At 44.1% G+C, this 21,405-nt stretch overlaps 1 protein-coding gene across 1 annotated transcript in view; it reads left to right on the plus strand.

Moving 5' to 3' along the window:
* The window catches only part of LOC309548120 (uncharacterized protein), an 88,503-nt gene that overhangs the window by 47,672 nt on the left and 19,426 nt on the right, over positions 1-21,405 (plus strand). Inside the window, exons 7-8 of the mRNA XM_082248085.1 lie at positions 14,904-15,071; positions 20,562-20,755. Coding sequence (XP_082104211.1) covers positions 14,904-15,071; positions 20,562-20,755 — 362 coding nt within the window. The remainder of the gene's footprint in view (positions 1-14,903; positions 15,072-20,561; positions 20,756-21,405) is intronic.

Below are 21,405 nucleotides of genomic sequence, written 5' to 3' on the forward strand. Positions count from 1 at the left end.
GCCCCTTGGGGCCGGTATCGTCTGATTTATGCTTTTCCTCCAATACAACTTCTGCGCAGAATCAAGGCAAAAGGGTATCAAGTGATTCTGGTGGCCCCAGACTGGCCTCGTCGGTCCTGGTAAGACTGGTAGCCGGTGCCCCTTGGCGGCTTCCTCTCAGAGAAGATCTTCTGTCTCAAGGACCGATCTTCCATCCTGCTTTATGGTCACTGCCTTTAAGGGTCTGGCTATTGAAAGCCAGGTACTGAAGGGGTAGGGAGTTGTCGGAATCAGTGATTCCTACTCTGCAAAAGCTAGGAAATCTACTTCTCAGACGATTTGCCATTGAGTTTGGAAATCGTATATTACTCCTTTCCGGTATCACGCCTGCTGGAGTTTCTCCAAAAAAAAGGCGTTTGGCTCTAGGCAACATTAAGGGCCAGATTTCAGTTTTTGCAATTTTCTTCCAAAGGCAATGAATTCTTAGTTCACACCTTTGTGCAGGGAGTTCGCCATTTGGCACTTCTGGTGCAGTCCCTAGTGCCTCTGTGGGGTCCTAAGCTGGTACTGTCAGTTCTTTAAAGACCGCCCTTTGAGAATATTCCTAAAACTCCTCTACTTGCCTTGTCACAAAGTGGCTTTCTTGGTGGCTATCACTTCTGCACGCAGGGTCTCTGAGCTGGCTGCGTTGTCCTGTAAGTCGCCTTACCTGGTGCTTCACAGGGACAAAGTGGTGCTTCATCCCTGTCAGTTGTTACTTTCTAAGGTTATTTCGGGGTTCCACTTGAATGAAGACATTGTGTTGCCTTCGTTATATCCTAAGCCAAAGCAACCAAAAGAGGTTGCTTTGCACTCTTTGGATGTGGTCTGGGCCATCAGGATGTACTTGAAGGCGACTGAGACTATTCAGAAATCGTATTCCTTTTTTATGCTTACGGATGGTCCTTGTAAGGGGCAGGCTGCATCTGCTGTGACCATTTCCAGATGGATCTGGCAAACAGTGGTGCAGGCCTATTCCATTAAGGGTCAGGTTCCTTCTTTCCCTGTTAAGGCGCATTCCACAAGGGTGCTTAGTGCCTCCTGGGCCTTCCGTCATCAGGCGTCAGTGGTCCGGGTTTGCAAAGCAGCCACCTAGGCGTCTGCACACACGTTCACCAAGTTCTACAAGGTGAATATTTTTGCAGCTGTAGATGCTATCTTTGGCTGCAAAGTTTTGCAGGCCACTGTGGCAGAGACTTTTGCCTCTTGAGGGTGTTTTTTTCTAGGAGGTGAGCTCCAGTTGTTTTTGGTTGAGCTCCTGGTTTACCTGGTTGGCTAAGTTTAGCCCTTGTTGGGAATTTGTTTACTGCTGTGTTTTTTTTTTTTCCCACCCCTCATGCTGATACTGCTTTGGGACTTCCCATCTGTCAAATGAATATATAAAGCTGTGAATGAAAGAGAAAACTGGATTTTTGTCTTACCATAAAACCCTTTTCTCTGATGTTCACTGACGGACACAGCACCCACCCCTCTGTGGAGTTGGGTTATGTATTCTTCTGACACTGCTTGTTACAAAACTGAGATCCTAGAGCAGGAAGTTGGAGTATACCACCTGAGACTGCCCTATAGACGTAGTCAAGCTTTGCTAACCCTTTTCCGCCTAGTGTCCTACCCCTAGGAAGAGCAGTATAACCCATCTGTCAAATGAAGATATGAACCCGTGTCCGTCCATGAACGAAAGAAAAAACTGGATTTTATGGTAAGACAAAAATCAATTTTTTTCCAAAAACCAATGCGTTTGGAAGACTGCTGCACAAATACAATGTGACATAAAATATTTTAATGATCACCATTTTATCCTCTAGGGTCTCTGCTAAAAATATATATATATATATATATATATATATATGTGTGTATGTATGTATGTATGTATGTTTAGGGGTTCTAAGTAATTTTCTAGCAAAAAATACTAATTTAAACTTGTAAACAAAAAGTTCCAGAAAAGACCTAATCAGCAAGTGGATATTGGAGGTGTGTTTTTCTGTTCTCTGTTGTGAATTGGTAGCCCACGGAAAATGAATGGGTTAACGTAACCCAGCACATTAAAGTAGACAGGTGTGAATGTGCCCCAAAACTTTGCACATCTTTTGTTTTGATGCTTCTGCCATGTATTTATCTGGTTTAAACTGGAAGCTCAGTTTGGCTTCAAGTGGAACTTTAGTCAGAAAAGTCCTTTAAACATTTTGGAAAAAAAAAAAGAAAAGTCCTGCTAGATCATTTCAGGCTGGCCCCTTGCAGGTATAGCTATGTAAGGCCCCTTTCACACTTTGCTGCACCTTGAAGCAATGCCTGTGTAATCTTGAGTTCTATGGACCTCAAGTTGCATCAAAGTCAAACCAAAGTAGTGCAGGAACTACTTTGAAGTTTCAGAGATATGAATGCTACTCATTGGAAATCATTGGGTATGACTTGTCATGCGACTTTGCACCCCCAAGTCGCATAAGTGTAAAAGGGGCCTTTAAACATTAAAAATAAGTGCCTATATTGTTTAAAGTCCAGTAATGCACTGTCTCACCCTGCTCAGCACATGGTCAGTTGCTCTCCATTTTTAGGCACTGCCGAGTTAGTAGAGGCTGATCTGCTCAATAAAACTCTCCTTATCCTTTACAGTCAAGGAAGCTGCTTCTGTTTGATCAGCAACTGCCATGGTGCTGCACATGTGATCAGTTATGACACCATTCATTTGATGGTTTTACAGTTTGAGGATACAACAAATGTGACAGTTAGCAATCCTGGCATTCCAGGAATGTAATAGTTTTTTTAAACTGTTAAATCAATGGGTTTAGTTCCGCTTTATTATTTTCTGCTGTTCTGGGCTTCAGTAAAATGGCAGCATCCAGCAAGAAGAAACAGGAGTAATGCTGGAGGCAATTTACAGCACAGGTTAATTCTGGTAGCATAATTATTAATGTGGAATGTATGTTCCTTGCTAAAGATTATTATTTTTTCCCAAGTCGTTATGGGTAACATTCCGATTCAAAGTACTGTTACTTTTAGTGAGCTGTTCTGAATATTTTCAGTCCCTCCTGTGGAGATATGCAAATGTTGGTGTGCCTTGTGGGGAGAGCTGTCTTTTTTTGAAAGGTGTTTATTTATAAATTTTCAAGATCAAGAAAAGAACAATACATAACAAAGGTACAGTGGGGAGAGCTGCCTAAGTAGATATCAAATAGACGTGCATTCGTTTCCTGTTTTCAGAACTATATTATTAATATTGTGTTCACATTTTGTATTATATTGTGTTTTTTTGATTTGCACAGGGTTTATGATTTAAGTGGGAGGTGTATTGTAATGCCACACCTAAATTGTTATTTTTTTTCTATATTTATGTCCCCAGTAGAGGGGTGACAAAGGTGGTGTGTTTTTGCAGCTACATAAGTGAACACCTATTGTTTGTTCCTAAAGTGCAGTAACCATTGTAACAGATAAGAACAGTTTCAACAAGTACAGAAAGTACCCGTTGAGCTTGCAAGTGCACTGTGAAGTGAACTGAAAGCACAGGCAATCTTCTCTTCCTCCATAGATACAGTGGATTAAGTTAGTGTAGCCACACAGGGACAGGAAGTATGGTATCTCTAGGATTATTAGGTGAAAACAAAGGAAACATTCTGTAAAAAGTAAAATCCACGCAGCCGGTAATTCTAAGGACAGGTATTTTTTATATATATATATATATATATATATATATATATATATAATATATATAATTTAGCTTACATACACTTTGAAGAAGTAACTTATCTGTCGATGCACTTTATAAAGTCTTGCAGATGTGCCTTTGTTCTGAGAAAGAAAAAAAACTTCAAACATTCAATAAAATTTTCACAATTGAAAGCGTTCACTGCCTACTTGTTCACACATTAAAGTAGACGCTGTATAAAAGTGCAAGGTCTGCTTTAAATGCTGCCCCCCTAATCCCCAAGAAAAAACGCCCAACACCCAAAGCCATGAACGCAAAAATTCTGAACATGCCTATGTCCCTCGCTGTGTGATTCCTTCATGCTGTGGTTTCTGTCACTGACTTCTACATCACTGCTGTATTCTGTAGTGACAAAAAGGTCAGAGGAAGGAACCACAGTGTGCGGTGGAGGACACAGGCATCTAACACTTTTGCAAGTGTCAAATGCTGAAGAGTCTAATGGAGACTGGAGATCTGAAATAGGCTGATATTAAGCTGGACATTTCCTTTATCTTTACCTTCAACTATGTAGTGCAAGGGCCTGCCTGACTGCATACAAATTGAAAATGTTTCGGTGTGACCTCATATTAAATGGTTTTGGGAAATCTAAAAGAAAATTGTACAAGAAAGTTGTATAATGTATGGTCAGCCTAAGAGGCATAGGCCACTGGAGAGGTGAAAATAATCACTCTTCTACTGCAGAGAACTGCCATTTCAACTTTTTTAGGCAGATGACAGGATCACTTTGACACATTAAGGAACTTGCTGCCAAATCACTTCAAGTGGTTAAAAACCTGATGATGCCTGCAGCTATAGGCATCATCCTGGTTTTGTTTTGTTTTTTTAGCCTGGCGCTTGACTTTCTTGTAAAAGCAATCCTGGAGGCTAATTAGCCGCTGAATTGCTTTTACAAATAGCAGGAGGGGACTTAACCCCCTCCCGGCCTCTTCCGCGGCCTTCCTGTCCCCCCATGAGAATCAGAGTGTTCAGCCAGTGCTTCAGCGGCTTACCACAGAACTTGTGGAGGACCGGAAGGTCTCTGATTAACTTTGTGGTATAGTAAACCGGAAGCGACAAGCATTTTCCTTACTTCCGTTTTGCTGGATGCTGTGCCATTTTTAACTTTGGAAAGCATCTGAACACACTGATCTTGGTGTGAGCAGAAGCTTGTAAGGGCAGAGAAAATATCTGGGGTCTAAAAGACCCCAGATCTTTCCATAAAAGTACCTGCCTTTTGCTGTTTACATTCCTTGTCACAGCAATAAAAGTGGTTTAAAAAAAAATGTAACCACTTCTTACCCGCCAACCGTCAAATGACAGCGGAGTGGTGCACCTATTGTTGTGGGATGCTGTCATATGACGGCGCACAAGAACGGCCTCTCTCACGTGCCCGCGGGGGCGCGCAGAGCGGTGATCGTGGCCACGCCGTGTTGCTAGGACACGGCGTGACCCCGATCTTGGTAAAGAGTCAATGGCCTGACTCTTTACCCATATGATCGGCTGTGTCCAATCACAGCTGGTCACATGTAAATGAGAAAGTGCCGTTCTTCGGCTCTCCTCTCCTCACATTGTCAGAGTGTGAGGCGAGGAGAGCCAATCAGCGGGGAGACAAAGACAGATAATCAGGGCACTGATGGTCAGAAAATGTAAATAGAGTGCCCAGCATCTGTGCCCATAGTGCTGCCTCAGTGCCTTCTCATCTAGGCACTGACTGGTAGCACTGATTGTGGGCACTGATGGTGCTGCCCATCAGTACTCATCAGTGCTGCCCGTCAGTGCCGCCGCTCAGTGCCCATTAGTGCCACCTCTCAGTGGTTATCAGTGCGGCATATTAGTACCTCCTCATCAGTGCCCATCAGTGCAGCCTCATCAGCGCACATCAGTGAAGGAGAAAAATTATTTATTTTCAAAATTTACTCACAGAAAATAAGAAAACATTTTTTTTTTTAAGAAATAAAAAACCCAACGGTGATTAAATACCACCAAAAGAAAGCTCTATTTATGTGAAAATAATTATAAAAATTTTAATATGGGTTAAGTGTAGCATGATCGCACAATTGTCATTCAAACTGTGAGCGCTGAAAGCTGAAAATTGGCCTGGGCAGGAAGAGGGTGAAAGTGCTCTGTATTGAAGTAGTTAAAGAAGCTGTAAAAAAAAAAAAAAACTAAATAAAAAAAAAAAAAAAATGGAGAAAAAAAATGTCAAAGTGCTCTGTCCCCCCCATGCTCACCTGCAAAGGTGAACACACGCATTGGTCCTGCATGCATACATAAACGGCGCTCGAACGACACGTGAGGTGTTGCCGTAAACGTCAGAGTGAGAGCAATAATTCTAGCGCCAAACCTCCTCTATAATTCTAAACTGGTAACCTGTAAAGGCTTTTTAAAGTGTGGCCTTTAAGTGATTAACATATTAAAGTACTGTAGATCTAAACACAATCACTGAAATCTCATATAAGCTTTAATATGTTATAATTTTAAACATTGCTTGTAGTCCTTTTTAATTTTCAGCTTTGATTAAAATAATACTTGGATATCCTACCATGAACTTCCTGTTATAGAGTAAAGCTTGATTCACACTATACAATTATCTATTGATTTACTAAAAGCATATAATATGAGGTCAAACCTAAACACTTTCAATTTGTATGCAATAAGGCAGGCCTTGCACTACATAGTTGAAGGTAAATCTAACAACAAAGGTTGGATAGTGTGTATCCAGCTTAACCACTTTACCTCTGGCCACTGTGCTGCTACTGCGGCACAGTGGCTCGTTATCGTCCATCGACGTAGACCTACGTCGCTGGACTCCTCCCCCCTGTAGGCGGCGCTCCCGCTGTTTTCATTCACAGCGGGAGTCGGGCCAGGGGAGGAGCGGCGGCGATTGCCGCCGCTCTTCCCCGATCGTTGGGGAATCTAGTTTGGAGATCCGCCCGCCTGTGTAAACAGAGCGGGCAGATCTCCTAAGTGACAGGGAGTGACAGATCGGAGTGTTCAGCATAGCTGAACATCCGATCTGTCCCTGGCTCACTCAGTCCCCTCCCCCCCCCCCACACGTTAGTAAGCACCAGGCATACATTAACCCCTCCCTCTCCAATAAAATTAACCCCTTCCCTGCCAGTGTCATTTTTACAGTAACAGTGCATATATATAGCACTGATTACTGCAGTAATGTCACTGGTACCCCCAAAAGTGTCAAAAATGTCAGTCAAGGGTCCGATCTGTCCGCTGCAATGTCGCAGTCCCGCAAAAAAAATCGCAGATCGCCGCCATTACTCGTTAAAAAAAAAAAAAAACACCAAAAATGACAGAAATCTTTCCCTTAGTTAGTAAACGCAATAACTTTTGCGCAAACCAATCAAAATATGCTTTTCTCTAGCGCTCATCGACAGACGTAGTCCTCGGTGATACACCACCTTCGGGTTATGTTACCTCCGCAGGAGCAGGACTAGACAGGAAATTAAAAAGCTCTGGCCACACCCTAGGGGCAGTCCCAGAGGGTATATCCTCTCTCTCTCTGCCTCAGCAAATCAGTTATTTTCTGTCTAGTGAGGAGTAAGGACCTAGATACCTTGCTGGGATCTTAGGTCCTGGCAAGAAATTTTTTTCTAAAAGGAATTTTTGGACAGCTTTTTTTTCTCCAGTGTTCCTGTGAGATCTTCAAGCAAGAAAGCTGAACTGGGCGACGGGCTGGATGTTGAGATCCGGTGGTCACCCCAGTTCAGCCTACGAGCGCGTGCAGGCCATAGCTCCACGCTGAGTCGGCCGCGACAAAGTCCCATTAAAGGACTGAACCCGCGAGTTAAACGTCTCGCTGTAACGCCTAAGACCATGAGTCACGGCGTCTGTATCGGTCGACAGCCCTCCCGCCCCGGTGGAGAGGGGTACTGTCAGGAGTTGGTGCCCGCCTGGTTCCGGTATGGTGAGTAGTATGTTCCCCCTGTTTTCCCTGACGGGTTTTGTGGTGAACGCGGGCCCCTCTCTGTATGGTAAGAAAGAGTTTCTTTCTATCCTATAACATGTCACAAATCCTCCTACTTTGAGTGTGATTTTATGTGTGCAAAAGCCAGGAGGCTTGGTTTGGGAGCTAACAATCTATTGTATACATGTTTTAAAGATGTAATCTGTGGCATTCTGGGAATCTTATGGGTTAAGTATAAGCTACCTACCAGTCAGAAGCCATGGACATGTAGACTGCCTTCCAAGTCAGATCTCCAGCTAATAGCAGGCCTCCCGAACGGCCATGCGGTCCGCCAGGGCCGGTACCGCCAAACACGCCAGATCCCCATGCAGAGAGAGTGTTGTGTGCCTGCAGCACACCGCTAGTCAGCACAGACCGCCGCCATTTTTTTTTGCTGGATCGCACGAGCCGCCATTTTGGCGTAGCCTCGTGTCTCCAGCATGGGGGCGGCCATGTTTTAGGTGATTCTACACCTCGTGGAGCTTGGGGGAGGCGCCGGAAGGCGTACAGAGGGGCGGAGCCGCCTCCTTTCTTCCTGGGCAGCCAGCCAAAAGACTTCCTGTTTGTCTAAGACAGCGCTGTAAGCTGTTGCAGTTCAACTCTGAACATCAAGTGGTGAGCCTGGGGGTCTATCTCTCTCTCTCTCGATCGATAGGGATCCCTAGCAGGTAACACTAAGGGGTTTTTTTGTGGCGCTGAGGGTCAAAAAAAAAAAAAAAAAAAAAAAAAAAAAAGAAAAAGTTTTTTTCTTTACTTTGAATTATATCATCCAGGAAGTAACTGGAGTTATAATGGACCCTGCCACACAGATTCCCCCACCTGTTTCCCTCGAGGGGGCCTCGGGACCCGCCGGTGTACAGAGTATAGAGTCATTTACAGCAATCTTGGAGTCTATGGTGGCTCGGGTGGAGGCGGCCTGTCAGGGACGGGGGTCAAGGAAGCGACCCCCGCCTACCCCTATACTATCTGACACCTCTGACTCTGATTCAGAGATGGTCACTGCAGTTGCAGGTTCCTCTGCAAGGGCTGCTATCCCAGGTAAAGCCCCCTCAGACAGTGAGGAGGACGCTTCTTCTCCTGCTATAATTCAGGAAGAAGCATTGGTGGACGCACTAGTTGTGGCAGTGCAAGAAACCTTAAAACTTGAGGCTTTACCGGCAGAGGCAACTGAAACAGAGAGGCCTTTTGGGACTAATAAGCCCATCAAGACGGCGAAAGCTTTTCCTGTACCTAAATGTTTTGGAAATCAGATTAAAGGAGAATGGGAACATTCTAAACGTACCTTTACTATTTCCAAGCGTATTGCTAGACGCTATCCGTTTGAGGAATCCATCATTAAGAAATGGACGGTACCACCAGTCGTGGATCCGCCTATTTCCAGGCTGAATAAAGCCACGGTTATTCCAGTGGAGGACACTTCGTCCTTTAAGGATCCGGTGGATCGAAAGATAGAAGCGGAGTCCCGCACTATCTTTTCTCTGATAGGGTCAGCATTTAGACCAGTAATTGTTATTGGTCTAGTTTCCCAGACACTTACAGAATGGGCGAAGATGGTACGCCAAGATCTTAGGGGAAAAGATATTCCCCAGGAGACATCTGATTTGATAGAACAGATCATACAAGGGCTACGGTTTATCTGTGACGCAGCCTTGGACACTACTCCCTTGTTAGGGCATGCATCTAAGTTAGCAGTAATCCTCAGACGTGTGCTGTGGTTAAAATGCTGGTCAGCTGACCTAGGTTCCAAAAAGACTTTGACCAATCTCCCTTTTCAGGGGAATCGTCTATTTGGAGCCAACCTAGATGAAATCATTAAGGATGCCACCGGGGGCAAGAGTACTTTTTTGCCACAGGCTGCAAAAGCTAAGGAACCTCGCAACAAGCGAGGACCTTTCTTTACCGCCCATAAAGGACGCCCGGCTGGTACTTCCGGGAAAGGCAAGACTCCTCCAGGAGGGTTCAAGAAGGGCTGGTCGGACAAGCAGAGGACCAACCCAGCCAAACCCGAAGTAAAGGAGTACACAGCCTGAAGGTGCGCCCCCACCCAATTTCAGGGTGGGGGGACGTTTTCACCGGTATTCAGGACATTAGATCGAGCATCAACCACTACTACCGGTGCGATTCTTCCCTTCCAACATTTAAGTACAGGAAGCGGTAGTTACCGTTCCCTGTATAGATCTTTTCCTTTACCTTTTCCCAAGATTAGTCCCGATACCTCACAGGAATCGGATCTGATTGACCAGATAGGCCAAGTAGCCTCTAGTCGGGTGACTTCGGTCCCTGAGGTTCAACCAGAAAAGATCACCTTGCCTGATAACTATCAGGTATCTGATAAATGTGTGAGTCGCAGACGTTCCGTGGGAACTTCGTCTCAGGGAGTGTCTGTAGTCTCAAGGACCTATTTACCATCGTGCTTTACAGTCGCTGGTTTTAATGGCCTGGCCATTGAGACCCAAGTACTGAAGGACAGAGGTTTGTCTACTTCTGTCATTCCTACCCTTATTAAAGCAAGGAAAGCGACTTCCAGCAAAGTCTATTATCACACATGGAAGACTTATATTGCGTGGTGCGAATCTTTAGGATTTCCTCCACGTACCTATTCGGTGTCTCGAATATTGGCCTTTTTGCAACAAGGGGTTGAGCAGAAGCTAGCCTTGAGCACCATCAAGGGTCAAGTTTCAGCATTAGCAATCTTCTTTCAGAAACCTTTAGCTACCAAATCCTTGGTGCGGAATTTCATCCAGGGGGTGCGGCACCTGGCTCCTCCAGTCCGCGCGCCCTTACCGCCCTGGGATCTTAATTTGGTTTTGTCGGTTCTACAGAAACCTCCCTTTGAAAACATCAGGGAGATTCCCTTGCTTACTTTATCCCAGAAGGTGGTCTTCTTGGTGGCTATTACTTCTGCTCGCAGGGTGTCAGAACTGGCTGCATTATCATGCCAGTCCCCATACCTAGTGATTCATAGGGATAAGGTAGTACTTCATCCTAAGCCATCTTTTCTTCCTAAGGTGGTTTCAGATTTTCATCTGAATGAAGATATTGTACTACCTTCCTTGTGTCCTCAGCCCAAGCATCATCGGGAACATGCGTTGCATTCCTTGGATGTGGTTCGGGCAATCAGGGTATACCTGAAAGCTACGGAATCATTCCGTAAGACGGATTCACTTTTTGTGATCACGGATGGCCCCAGAAAGGGTTTGCCTGCATCTGCCGCGACCATTGCCAAATGGATTAGACAAACGGTGGTACAGGCTTATTCTATTAAGGGTCAGAGTCCTCCGTTCCCTGTTAGGGCGCACTCCACTCGAGCGCTCAGTACTTCCTGGGCCTTTCGCCATCAGGCGTCAGTGGTCCAGGTATGTAAGGCGGCCACTTGGTCGTCGGTACATACCTTTACTAAATTCTATAAAATTGATGTGACGGCATCGGCGGATGCCTCATTTGGCCGCAAGGTTTTGCAGGCCGCAATTTGAGGAGACCGGTGGTCTACCTCGAGGGTTTTTTTCTGTTTGAAAAATTTTTTTGTTGAGTCTCATCATTAAGGATGAGCATTGTAAACTTCTAGTTGGCACCGGTTGGGCCTTCTAGATTGGGATTTGATTTCCATTTTCCCACCCCTCAGTCGGGATACTGCTCTGGGACGTCCCGAAGGTGGTGTATCACCGAGGACTACGTCTGTCGATGAGCGCTAGAGAAAAATGGATTTTTGTAAAATCTTACCGTAAAATCCTTTTCTCTTAGCTCATCGACAGACGTAGTCCCCGCCCCTCTGTTTTGGAGTTGGGTTGGGTTAAATTCTCTAAGCACTGCTTTTTCACATAACTGATTTGCTGAGGCAGAGAGAGAGAGGATATACCCTCTGGGACTGCCCCTAGGGTGTGGCCAGAGCTTTTTAATTTCCTGTCTAGTCCTGCTCCTGCGGAGGTAACATAACCCGAAGGTGGTGTATCACCGAGGACTACGTCTGTCGATGAGCTAAGAGAAAAGGATTTTACGGTAAGATTTTACAAAAATCCATTTATTGTGATTTTTTTTTACCAAACATAGGTAGCAGAAAACAAATTGGCCAAGAATTTAAAAAAAATTTGATTTTTACATTTTTTTGGGAGGAATTTCATATAAAAAAATGTTAAAAATATTGTTATTTTTTCAAAATAAACGCTCTTTTTTTGTTTATAGCGCAAAAAGTAAAAATCGCACAGGTGATCAAATACCACCAAAAGAAAGCTCTATTTGTGGTAAAAAAAAGGACGTAAATTTCGTTTGGGTACGGCGTCGCACGACCGCGCAATTGTCAGTTAAATTCGCACAGCGCCGAATCGCAAAAAGTGGCCTGGACGTAAGACAGCAAAATCCTCCGGTGGTAAAGTGGTTAAGGCCCCTTTCACACAGGGGTGGTCTGGCTGCTTCATCAGTTCAGTCACATTATTTTAAAGAAAAAACAGATTCGGTTTTCATCCAGTTTACATAGTTTTTATATCCAAAACTTACATACACATATTATATATATATACACACTGCATTTGCAGCCGACAAATGTTCAGTCCGGCCCCCCTCCCATCCTCTCCCTCTGACTTATCTAACGGCCCTAACTCACACGGTCAAACATGCCTAACCCTACAGTGGGGATGTCTCTTTTGGCCTTGCTCAATGTGAAGTGTCTTAATACTTTTGAAAAATGTTCTGTTATTTTGTCAGACTTGAAATGGATGAAGGCCCATCTCTGTTTCCTTCAGAAAACCCACTTTACAGTGGATAAGATGCCGAGACTTCACAGTAGGTACTATCCAATGGTGCATCATGGGTCCTCTCCAAATCTAAGGGTGTCATTATTCTGTTACACAACACAGTCCTATGGTCTTTCCAAGACTTGTGAAGTGACAGAGAAGGCAGGGCCCTATTCCTGATAGGAGCTATTAACCAATCGGTTTATACACTGGTGAACTTGTATCTCCCCAAAATTGACCAAACTGCCTTTATAGAGTTGATTCTTGAAAATGTAGGGGATTTTGCTGAAAGTTCAGTGATCATGGCCAGTGACAATCTCACACTGGACTCAATCTTGGATGCATCTCATGCTTCCCAGCACCTCTCCTAATTGGCTCTTAAACACATAAATTAACACCTGTAAAGGTATTCATACCCCTTGAAATTCTCCACATTTTGTCATGTTACAACCAAAAACGTGAATATTTTGATGAAGGCTCCATAGCCGTAACATGTCAGCATATAGCCTGTGCCTGTGTACGCATGTAACAAATAAAGTACTTTTATTCAAGAGCATTTGAGTTGCCAGCCTTCCTGATTCAAAAAACGTAAATGTATTTTATTGGGATTTTATGTGATAGACCAACACAAATTGGCACTTCATTGTGAAGTGGGAGAAAATTTTAAATCATTTTCAAATCTTTTTAGAAATAAATGTCTGAAAAGTGTGGTGCGCATTTGTATTCAGTCCCCCTGTGCCAACACTTTGCAGAACCACCTTACGCTGAAATTACAGCTGCAAGTCTTTTAGGGTATGTCTCTACCAGCTTTGCACATCTAGAGAGTGACATTTTTTCCCATTCTTCTAAATAGCTCAAGCTCTGTCACATTGGATGGAGAGCGTCTGTGAACAGCAATTTCAAGTCTTGCGACAGATTCACAATTGGATTTGGGTCTGAAATTCCACTGGGCCATTCTAACACATGAATATGCTTTGATCTAAATCATTCCATTGTAGCTCTGGCTGTATGTCTCAAGTCTTTTGTAGGCTCTAACCGATTTTCTTCTGAGATTGCCCTGCATTTAGCTCCATCCATCTTCCCATTAACTCTGACCAGGTTCCCTTTCCCTGCTTAGAAAATATAATCCCTAGAACATGATGCTGCCACCACAATGTTTTACGGTGGGGATGGTGTGTTTAGGGTAATGTGCATTGTTGGTTTTCATAGCGTTTTGCTTTTAGGCCAAAATGTTCAATTGTGGTTTCATCTGACCAAAGCACCTTCTTCCATGTTTGCTGTGTCCCCCACATGGCTTCTCACAAACTGCAGACTGGACTTCTTATGGCTTTCTTTTCACAATAGCTTTCTTCTTTCCATTTTTGGATGATGGATTGAACAGTGCTGCGTGAGATGTTCAGAGCTTGGAATTTTTTTTTTTTTGTATAACCTAACCCTGCTTTAAACTTCTCCGCACCTCAGTTGCGTTCCTTGGCCTTCATGATGAATGTTTAAATTGAAGAGACAAGAACTCACTGCTCAAGGTGGTGTAATTGCCTGATGACTCACATCGGTGCATGCCCCGACTCGCCTCCGTGAAAACTTGATAAAGGAAAAGGAATTGGCAGCACTCCAGGTTGAGTCAAAATCCAGATTTATTGACTGGACATCCAAATATGACAATCGTGACAAGGTAGATGCGTTTCACACACTGACTGTGTGCTTAATCATTACCAAATGATGTTGTTTGCTTACTAAGGTTCTCTAAAAAACCCTCACAGAACAGTCGTATTTATACTGAGATTAAATTACACACAGGTGGACTCTTTACTTTTTGTGTGACTTCTGAAGGCAATTGGTTCCACTAGATTTTAGTTGGGGGTATCAGAGTAAAGGGGCTGAATAAAAATGCATGCCACACTTTTCAGATACATTTTTGTTTTTCAATTTGAAAACCATTTATCATTTTCCTTCCACTTCACAATTATGTGTCACTTTGTGTTGTCTATTACATAAAATTCCAATAAAATACATTTGCGTTTTTGATTGTAACATGACAAAATGTGGAAAATTTGAAGGGGTGGGAATACTTTTTACAGGCACTGTACCCTTCATCTGGTTGATGTGTGGCGAATCCTCCATACTGATCAGAGGGATTAGACATTTTATTCCCACCCACAGGATTATTTTTTTTTTTTATTTCCCTGATCCCCCAATCCCTACTAATGAGAGCTCCTAAGGCCTCCAAAGGTATCATAGCTACCTCAGATCATGCTCCTATTTCTCTGGAAATTGACTTGATGTCCTCCTCAGCCAGACCCTGAATATGCTTAAAGACTGCCTCTTACAAAACCATTTGCTGTCTGAAGAGGTTGCTAGGGAACTCCAATTATTTTTCCTTATGAATGTTACTTCGAACTGGGAACCCATGATTGTATGGGAAACACACAAAACCTACCTCATAGGTATTCTGATTAAACTTGGAATCCAGCTGAGGAGAGAAAGCTAAACAAGTTGACACTCTCCTCTGTGACATAAGGAACCTGGAAGCAGTCCACAAACAATCCATGACGGGCTCAGTTCTTACTGTCTTATGGACCATCTGGAATTCCTTCCCCGAGATAAAGCCAAGATTGTAATTGCAATCGCCAAGTGTAGAAATATGTTCTATGAATATGGCAATAAGTGTGGAAAGATCCTAGCAGAGGTACTACATTCCCAAAAAGCGTGCTTATTTATTCCCAAGATGTTGGACGCAAACCAACATAAAGTACACTCCACTGACGACATTGCTGCCATTTATCAATGGTTCCTTTTAATCTCTATAGAGTCTATACAATATAAAAACTTGCCAGTCGATGCAGTAGGGCCCTTTGTTGACTGAGGACATCAGAACCTATCTGACAGAAGCAGGTATGCCCCACTTTCCAGACTCGGCTCTTACAGATTCTGATGTCAAAATTACCGAAATTTGCACTAGCCCTGTCACAAATGCACTTTGGTAAGGATCTGGGGCCAGACGGCTAGTCTCTTTGATACAACAAAACTTTCCTAAACTGTTTGTCTCCACACTTCTCAAACATGTACGATGCAGTAGGCTTGGGGACCCTATTGCTAATGTACACACTCAGAGCACACGTTACGGTAATTGCTAAGGAAAGGAAGGATCTGCTACTGTGCCAGAATGATAGGCCTATTTCACTTTTAAAATGAGATCTCAAGTTATTCACTAAAATACTTGTCATGAGAATGATGGTGTACATCCCTGACATCGTCTATGTGGACCAAGTTGGATTTGTGCCCACGTGAGAAGCTAAACGCAATATTCCTCACGCACACATTCAAGAGACTGGCTATTCAGTAGTGCTGGATGCTATAATGACCATAGGCTGGAAACCGTGGATGATCAAAGTGAAGAAAATGTCATCAGCTCACCAAGGATTCCTCAAAATAGATTTATTTTCGTGGTCACATCATAAACACACAGCAATGTTTCAGAGCCATGCAGGGCCCCTATGTCAGGCAAGTGACGAATCCTTGGTATGCTGATGACATTTTCTTCACGTGAGAAGCTAGGGATAATACTACTAAGGCCCTCGCTATTGTTCATGCAGCGCATTTCAGCTCCCTCTCTTATTCCTATATTCTTATGCTGAGAAGGCTTTTGATAGGGTAAGATGGGCCTTTATGACAGAGACCATACGCCACTTAGGCTTAGGGCGAAGGATGCTGCATAAGATCAATGCCATATACTTGAACCCCTCCACCCAACTGAAAGTAAATGGACACCTTTCTGCTCCATTTCGTATTATGAATGGGACTCAGGATGGCTTTCCCCTCTCCCTGCTATTTATACTAATATTGGAGCCTTTTCTCTGTAAAATTAGAGCCCATCCAGACATCACCAGTCCTTCAATAGGGACACCATTTCCTATGAAAGTTGCAGCATAAGCGGATTACTTTTTTTTTTTTTTAATCACAAATCCTGTAATCTCCTTGTCCAACCTTTTATCTGAACTGGTCACATACGGTTCCTTCTCTGCCTTCTGTTGTCCAACCTTTTATCTGAACTGGTCACATACGGTTCCTTCTCTGCCTTCTGTTGTCCAACCTTTTATCTGAACTGGTCACATACGGTTCCTTCTCTGCCTTCTGTTGTCCAACCTTTTATCTGAACTGGTCACATACGGTTCCTTCTCTGCCTTCTGCATTCATTTTTAGAAGTCTGAGGCATTGAACATCTCCCTATGAGAATTCTCTATCAAACACCTCAAGACTTAAGCCCCGTACACACGTACCAATCGTTGGCCGAACGATCGGCCGTCTTTTGTCCAGGGCTGTCGTGTCTGTTGAAAACTGCAAAAGACTGCACACGCATTTTGTCGGCCAACAGCAGCCGACTGCAGAAGTGATGTCATGTGATGGTTAACTTTCCGTGTGTTTTTTCTTTTCTGAGCATGCCCAGTCTTGCAAATCTGCTGATTGTCGGCCGAATTCTGTACTGACTGGCGAACAATCGGCCGTTCTGGTGTTGGCCAACAAAAATTTTAATGCCTACACGACAGATTCTTTTCGGCCGAAAGTGTGCTGTCGGCTGTCGGAAAGCATCATACTAACAAGCCTACAATCGGCCAATCGGTCGTCGGCCGAATATTTACGGCCGACAATCGGTACGTGTGTACGGGCCTTTACTTTCCATTTAAATGGGCACCATCATATATTAGGTAGTCATATCCCAAGGCTCATAGAGAACACCTTCAAGCTTAACTTCCCAGCCCCCCTCTCGGTGGTCAAAAAAGACCTAGCAACATGGCACAAAGGCAAATTCTCTTGGTTCGGCAGATGCAACATTATTAAAATAAATATAATGCCTTCTATGTTGTATCTTTTACAGGCCCCCCTTGTCTGGATTCCTGCCTCTTTATTGAAAGCTGTCAATAGAACTTTCTCAATTTTTTTATGGGCCCACAAGCCTCTACATCTCTATGCCTATCACAACTGAAAGGAGGCATGACATTCCCGGACTACGATCTTTACCATGCTGGCTGTCAACTGACAGACTGTTGTCGCCATGCCCCTTTGAAACAAAGGATATCCATTGAGCAAGCTGCTTTAGGTCTTCCCCTGTCAACATTCCCATTGTGCCTGAATGAGGTTTCCTCCAGTCTCAAGTCTCACCCTACCATAGAAATATGGTGCATATGCACAAGTTTCCCAGCAAAAACTGATCTCTCCTAGCCTCTGCGCACTCTTTTCCAATAAAGGAAACCCCTTTTTTAATCCAGGTCACTCTGACCTGGGTTTTTAGGTTTTGAAACATCAAGGACTGTTCCAGGTGAAACATTTTGTGAGTACAGGCCACTGGCCTTCTAGGACAGTTATTCCTCTCCAAACTTTCCTTCTGGAATAAACTTAAACTTTCACATTTTATGGCATTCCTACCAACAGCGTCTCCCGCCACCTACCATCTCACACCATTTGAACGACTCTGATGATCAGACACCTTTGTGGCACGCAGTCTCATTGACATAATAAAATGGTGCAAATAGCTCTAACCTGTAGATTACTTTATCACAAGCCTTCACCTTACTTGAAATGCCAAATTTATAGCAAACTCTTATCGGTCTGGATTGATTTGCTTATCCCTTGAAAAAAATCATACATATTTATTACGATATTTTTTTTAATTTACTTTGCAAATTTAGGATGTGCCTGAATATGTGTCAAGGTCTGTACCTGTGGCAACAAAAATTGTGCCAGCTTATGCTAGTGGTCTGTATCTTCTCACTTAAAATATTGGTGGTAAAGTATTCATACCTTTTGTGTACCTGGCTGTATGATATGATTACATGCTCCTGACACTACAGCTTACTGTACAGAAGTTGAATAAGCAGAAAAAGAGGGACCTGTTTTGTGACTATCAAATCACAGTAGAATGGCAGAGCTTCAAAGATGATCACAAGCAGCAGATAGTTCAAAATGCTACTGTCATAAAATTGCAACGATGTCAGCAAACCCATAACGGACACTTTTAAAGAGGAAGTAAACCCTCCTCTGACACTTGTACCTATAGGTAAGCCTATGATAAGGGTTACCTATAGGTACTGTAAATATCTCCTAAACATGCACCGTTTAGGAGATATTTACCTTACATGCAGCCAGTGACATCACTGGCGCATGCGCTCTGAAGGAACGGCCGCTGGTGCCGTTTCTTCAGAGCCCCGTGCTGTGACCGTTGGCTCCCGCGCGCGTGTGCGGGAGTGAAGTCACCGCGGCTCCGGCCAATCAGATGGCCGGATGCTGCGATCCCAGAAGACGGCCGACTGGACATGTCGCCCGTCATACAGGTAAGCGGGCGGCACGACGGGGGCTCGTTCTAAGGTAAGTATTTCATAATGAGCTAGTAGGCGAGCATGGGAGGCGTTTTTTGATATCTGTCCTGGTTCAACAGGGGGGGTTCCCTCCATATCTGGTCTCTGGGACCAATTTGGCCATTTGGGAATTTTTGTGGACATCAGGCTATGTATGTGTTTTTATACAACTGTATCTGGCTAGAGGCCTTTTCTCTGGCCGTTGAAATTTTTCTTATACATATTATTGTATTTATGATTATATCTCTCTTTAATAGATATGAATACAGGCTCTCTATATAACTGTGAAACACACTCTCTGTTAGGATAAGACCTCTGAAGAAGTGGACAACATACCGCGAAACATGTTGGGCAAGACCTACATACTTTGGGCTTCATGTTTCTGGTGATAGCATGAGAGTTTTCTGTTTTGGTTATGCATGATTTTTAATGCAGCACTATTTGTTTGTATTTATGGATTTCTTTTTTTTATAATTGTGATTTAATAAATTCAAATGATTTTATGATCTGTTATCCTTATTTCAATGTACCTTTAAATTCCCCCTGCCTCCTCTAGTTTCCTTTTTCTCTATCCTAATATGATGATTAGATGTGGGCCTGGAGTGTCATCATGTGTTCTAGGTCCATCCCCCCCACCCCCAGGTTCAGTATACACTGATGGGATATTGCGCACACTCCAATAGCTCTCCATGTACTGTATGTGTATACACATTTAATGATGATTACATGTAAGCCTGGAGTGTCATCATGTGTTCTAGGTCCATCTCCCCAGGTTCAATGTACACTGATGGGATATTGCCCCCACTCCTATAGATTTCCATGTAAACAAGTAATATAATGATGATTAGATGTGGGCCTGGAGTTTTATTATGTGTTCTAGGTCCATCCCCCCCAGGTTCAGTGTACACTGATGGGATATTGCACACACTGCTATAGTTCTCTGTATACATGTATACAGATATAATGATGATTAGATGTGGGCCTGGGGTGTCATCATGTTCTCCTTCCATCTATACAGGTCCAATCCTCCTCCATATGATTCCCAGGCTCAGTGTACACAGATGTGATGTTGCACACACTCCCATGGCTCTCTGTATACATGTATACAGATATAATGATGATTAGATGTGGGCCTGGGGTGTCATCATGTTCTCCTTCCATCTATACAGATCCAATCCTTCTCCATATGATCCCCAGGCTCAGTATACACTGATGGGATATTGCACACACTCCTATAAGCTTTCCATGTACTGTATGTGTATACACATTTAATGATGATTACATGTAAGCCTGGAGTGTCATTGTGTGTTCTAGGTCCATCTCCCCAGGTTCAATGTACACTGATGGGATATTGCCCACACTCCTATAGATTTCCATGTACAAAAGTAATATAATGATGATTAGATGTGGGCCTGGAGTGTCATTATGTGTTCTAGGTCCATCCCCCCCAGGATCAGTGTATACTGATGGGATATTGCACACACTGCTATAGCTCTCTGTATACATGTATACAGATATAATGATGATTAGATGTGGGCCTGGGGTGTCATCATGTTCTCATCCATCTATATGCATATGATTCCCATGCTCAGTGTACACTGATGGGATATTGCACACACTGCTATAGCTCTCTGTATACATATATACAGATATAATGATGATTAGATGTGGGCCTGGGGTGTCATCATGTTCTCCTTCCATCTATACAGGTCCAATCCTTCTCCATATGATCCCCAGGCTCAGTGTACACAGATGTGATATTGCACACACTCCTATAGCTCTCTGTATACATGTATACACATGCAGCGAGCTATCGCACATGAACATGTATATTCTACCAAATTCCTGCCCCCCTCCCCAGGCGCGGCCCCTTTAAGATAGTCTCAGCCCTCGGGCGTCATCACGTGACCGGCCTTTGTCCGGACATTCGGGTGACGGAAGCTACACCGGAGAAACCAAAAGCGGGCGAGAAGTCGCGCCGAAACGGGCGAGCACCCGAAAAAAATAAGCGGTGTGTTCGGTGAGTGGGCACGGGCGCCGTCAGGGCAGGAAACGACGTTGTCAGCGGAAGGGTGTACCGCCCGAGAGGTGACCCGGGATCGGGTGTGAGAGCAGGGGGTCGCCATGTTCCCGCTGACACAGATGGTGGAGGTGGCGGAGAGCATCCAGCTGAGGAGATATAACGGAGAAGGATGGCTAGGTGTATGGGGCGGCTCTTCGTTCCCGGGTCACCGATCCCGGGGGCGTGTAGCGGGTCACATAAGCCTGCTGCTGTGCGCTACGAACATTCTGCTCGGCTGCTGTTTTACGTCCGTAGGCAAGTTAAGCGGCACCGAATCTCCCGGTACGGGTGTGGAGGATGATAGACATTGGTGGCCACCAATCACAGGCGCACGGTGCCGAATACCCCGCCTTTTGCTGAGTGACAGGCAGCGGGACGAGTAGCGCGCCTCTTAACTTAGTCCCGCCTTTACCGGCAAGGAAGTCTTCCAATAGGGAGGCACGTTGTAGGGAAGGTGCTGTTTTGATAGACATCTGGCAGCACCAGTCAGGAAATCCTCCGACTGACAGCTACGCAGTGATGGTGCTGTACCATTTTGGAAGCTGGCAGTGGTTAGGCTACCATGGTTATCTGCTGGCAGCACTGCTTTGACAGAAACATGTACTTAG

This window comes from Pelophylax lessonae (genome assembly GCF_965119305.1).
Source record: "Pelophylax lessonae genome assembly, chromosome: 2".
In the NCBI taxonomy this organism is placed as follows: domain Eukaryota; kingdom Metazoa; phylum Chordata; class Amphibia; order Anura; family Ranidae; genus Pelophylax; species Pelophylax lessonae.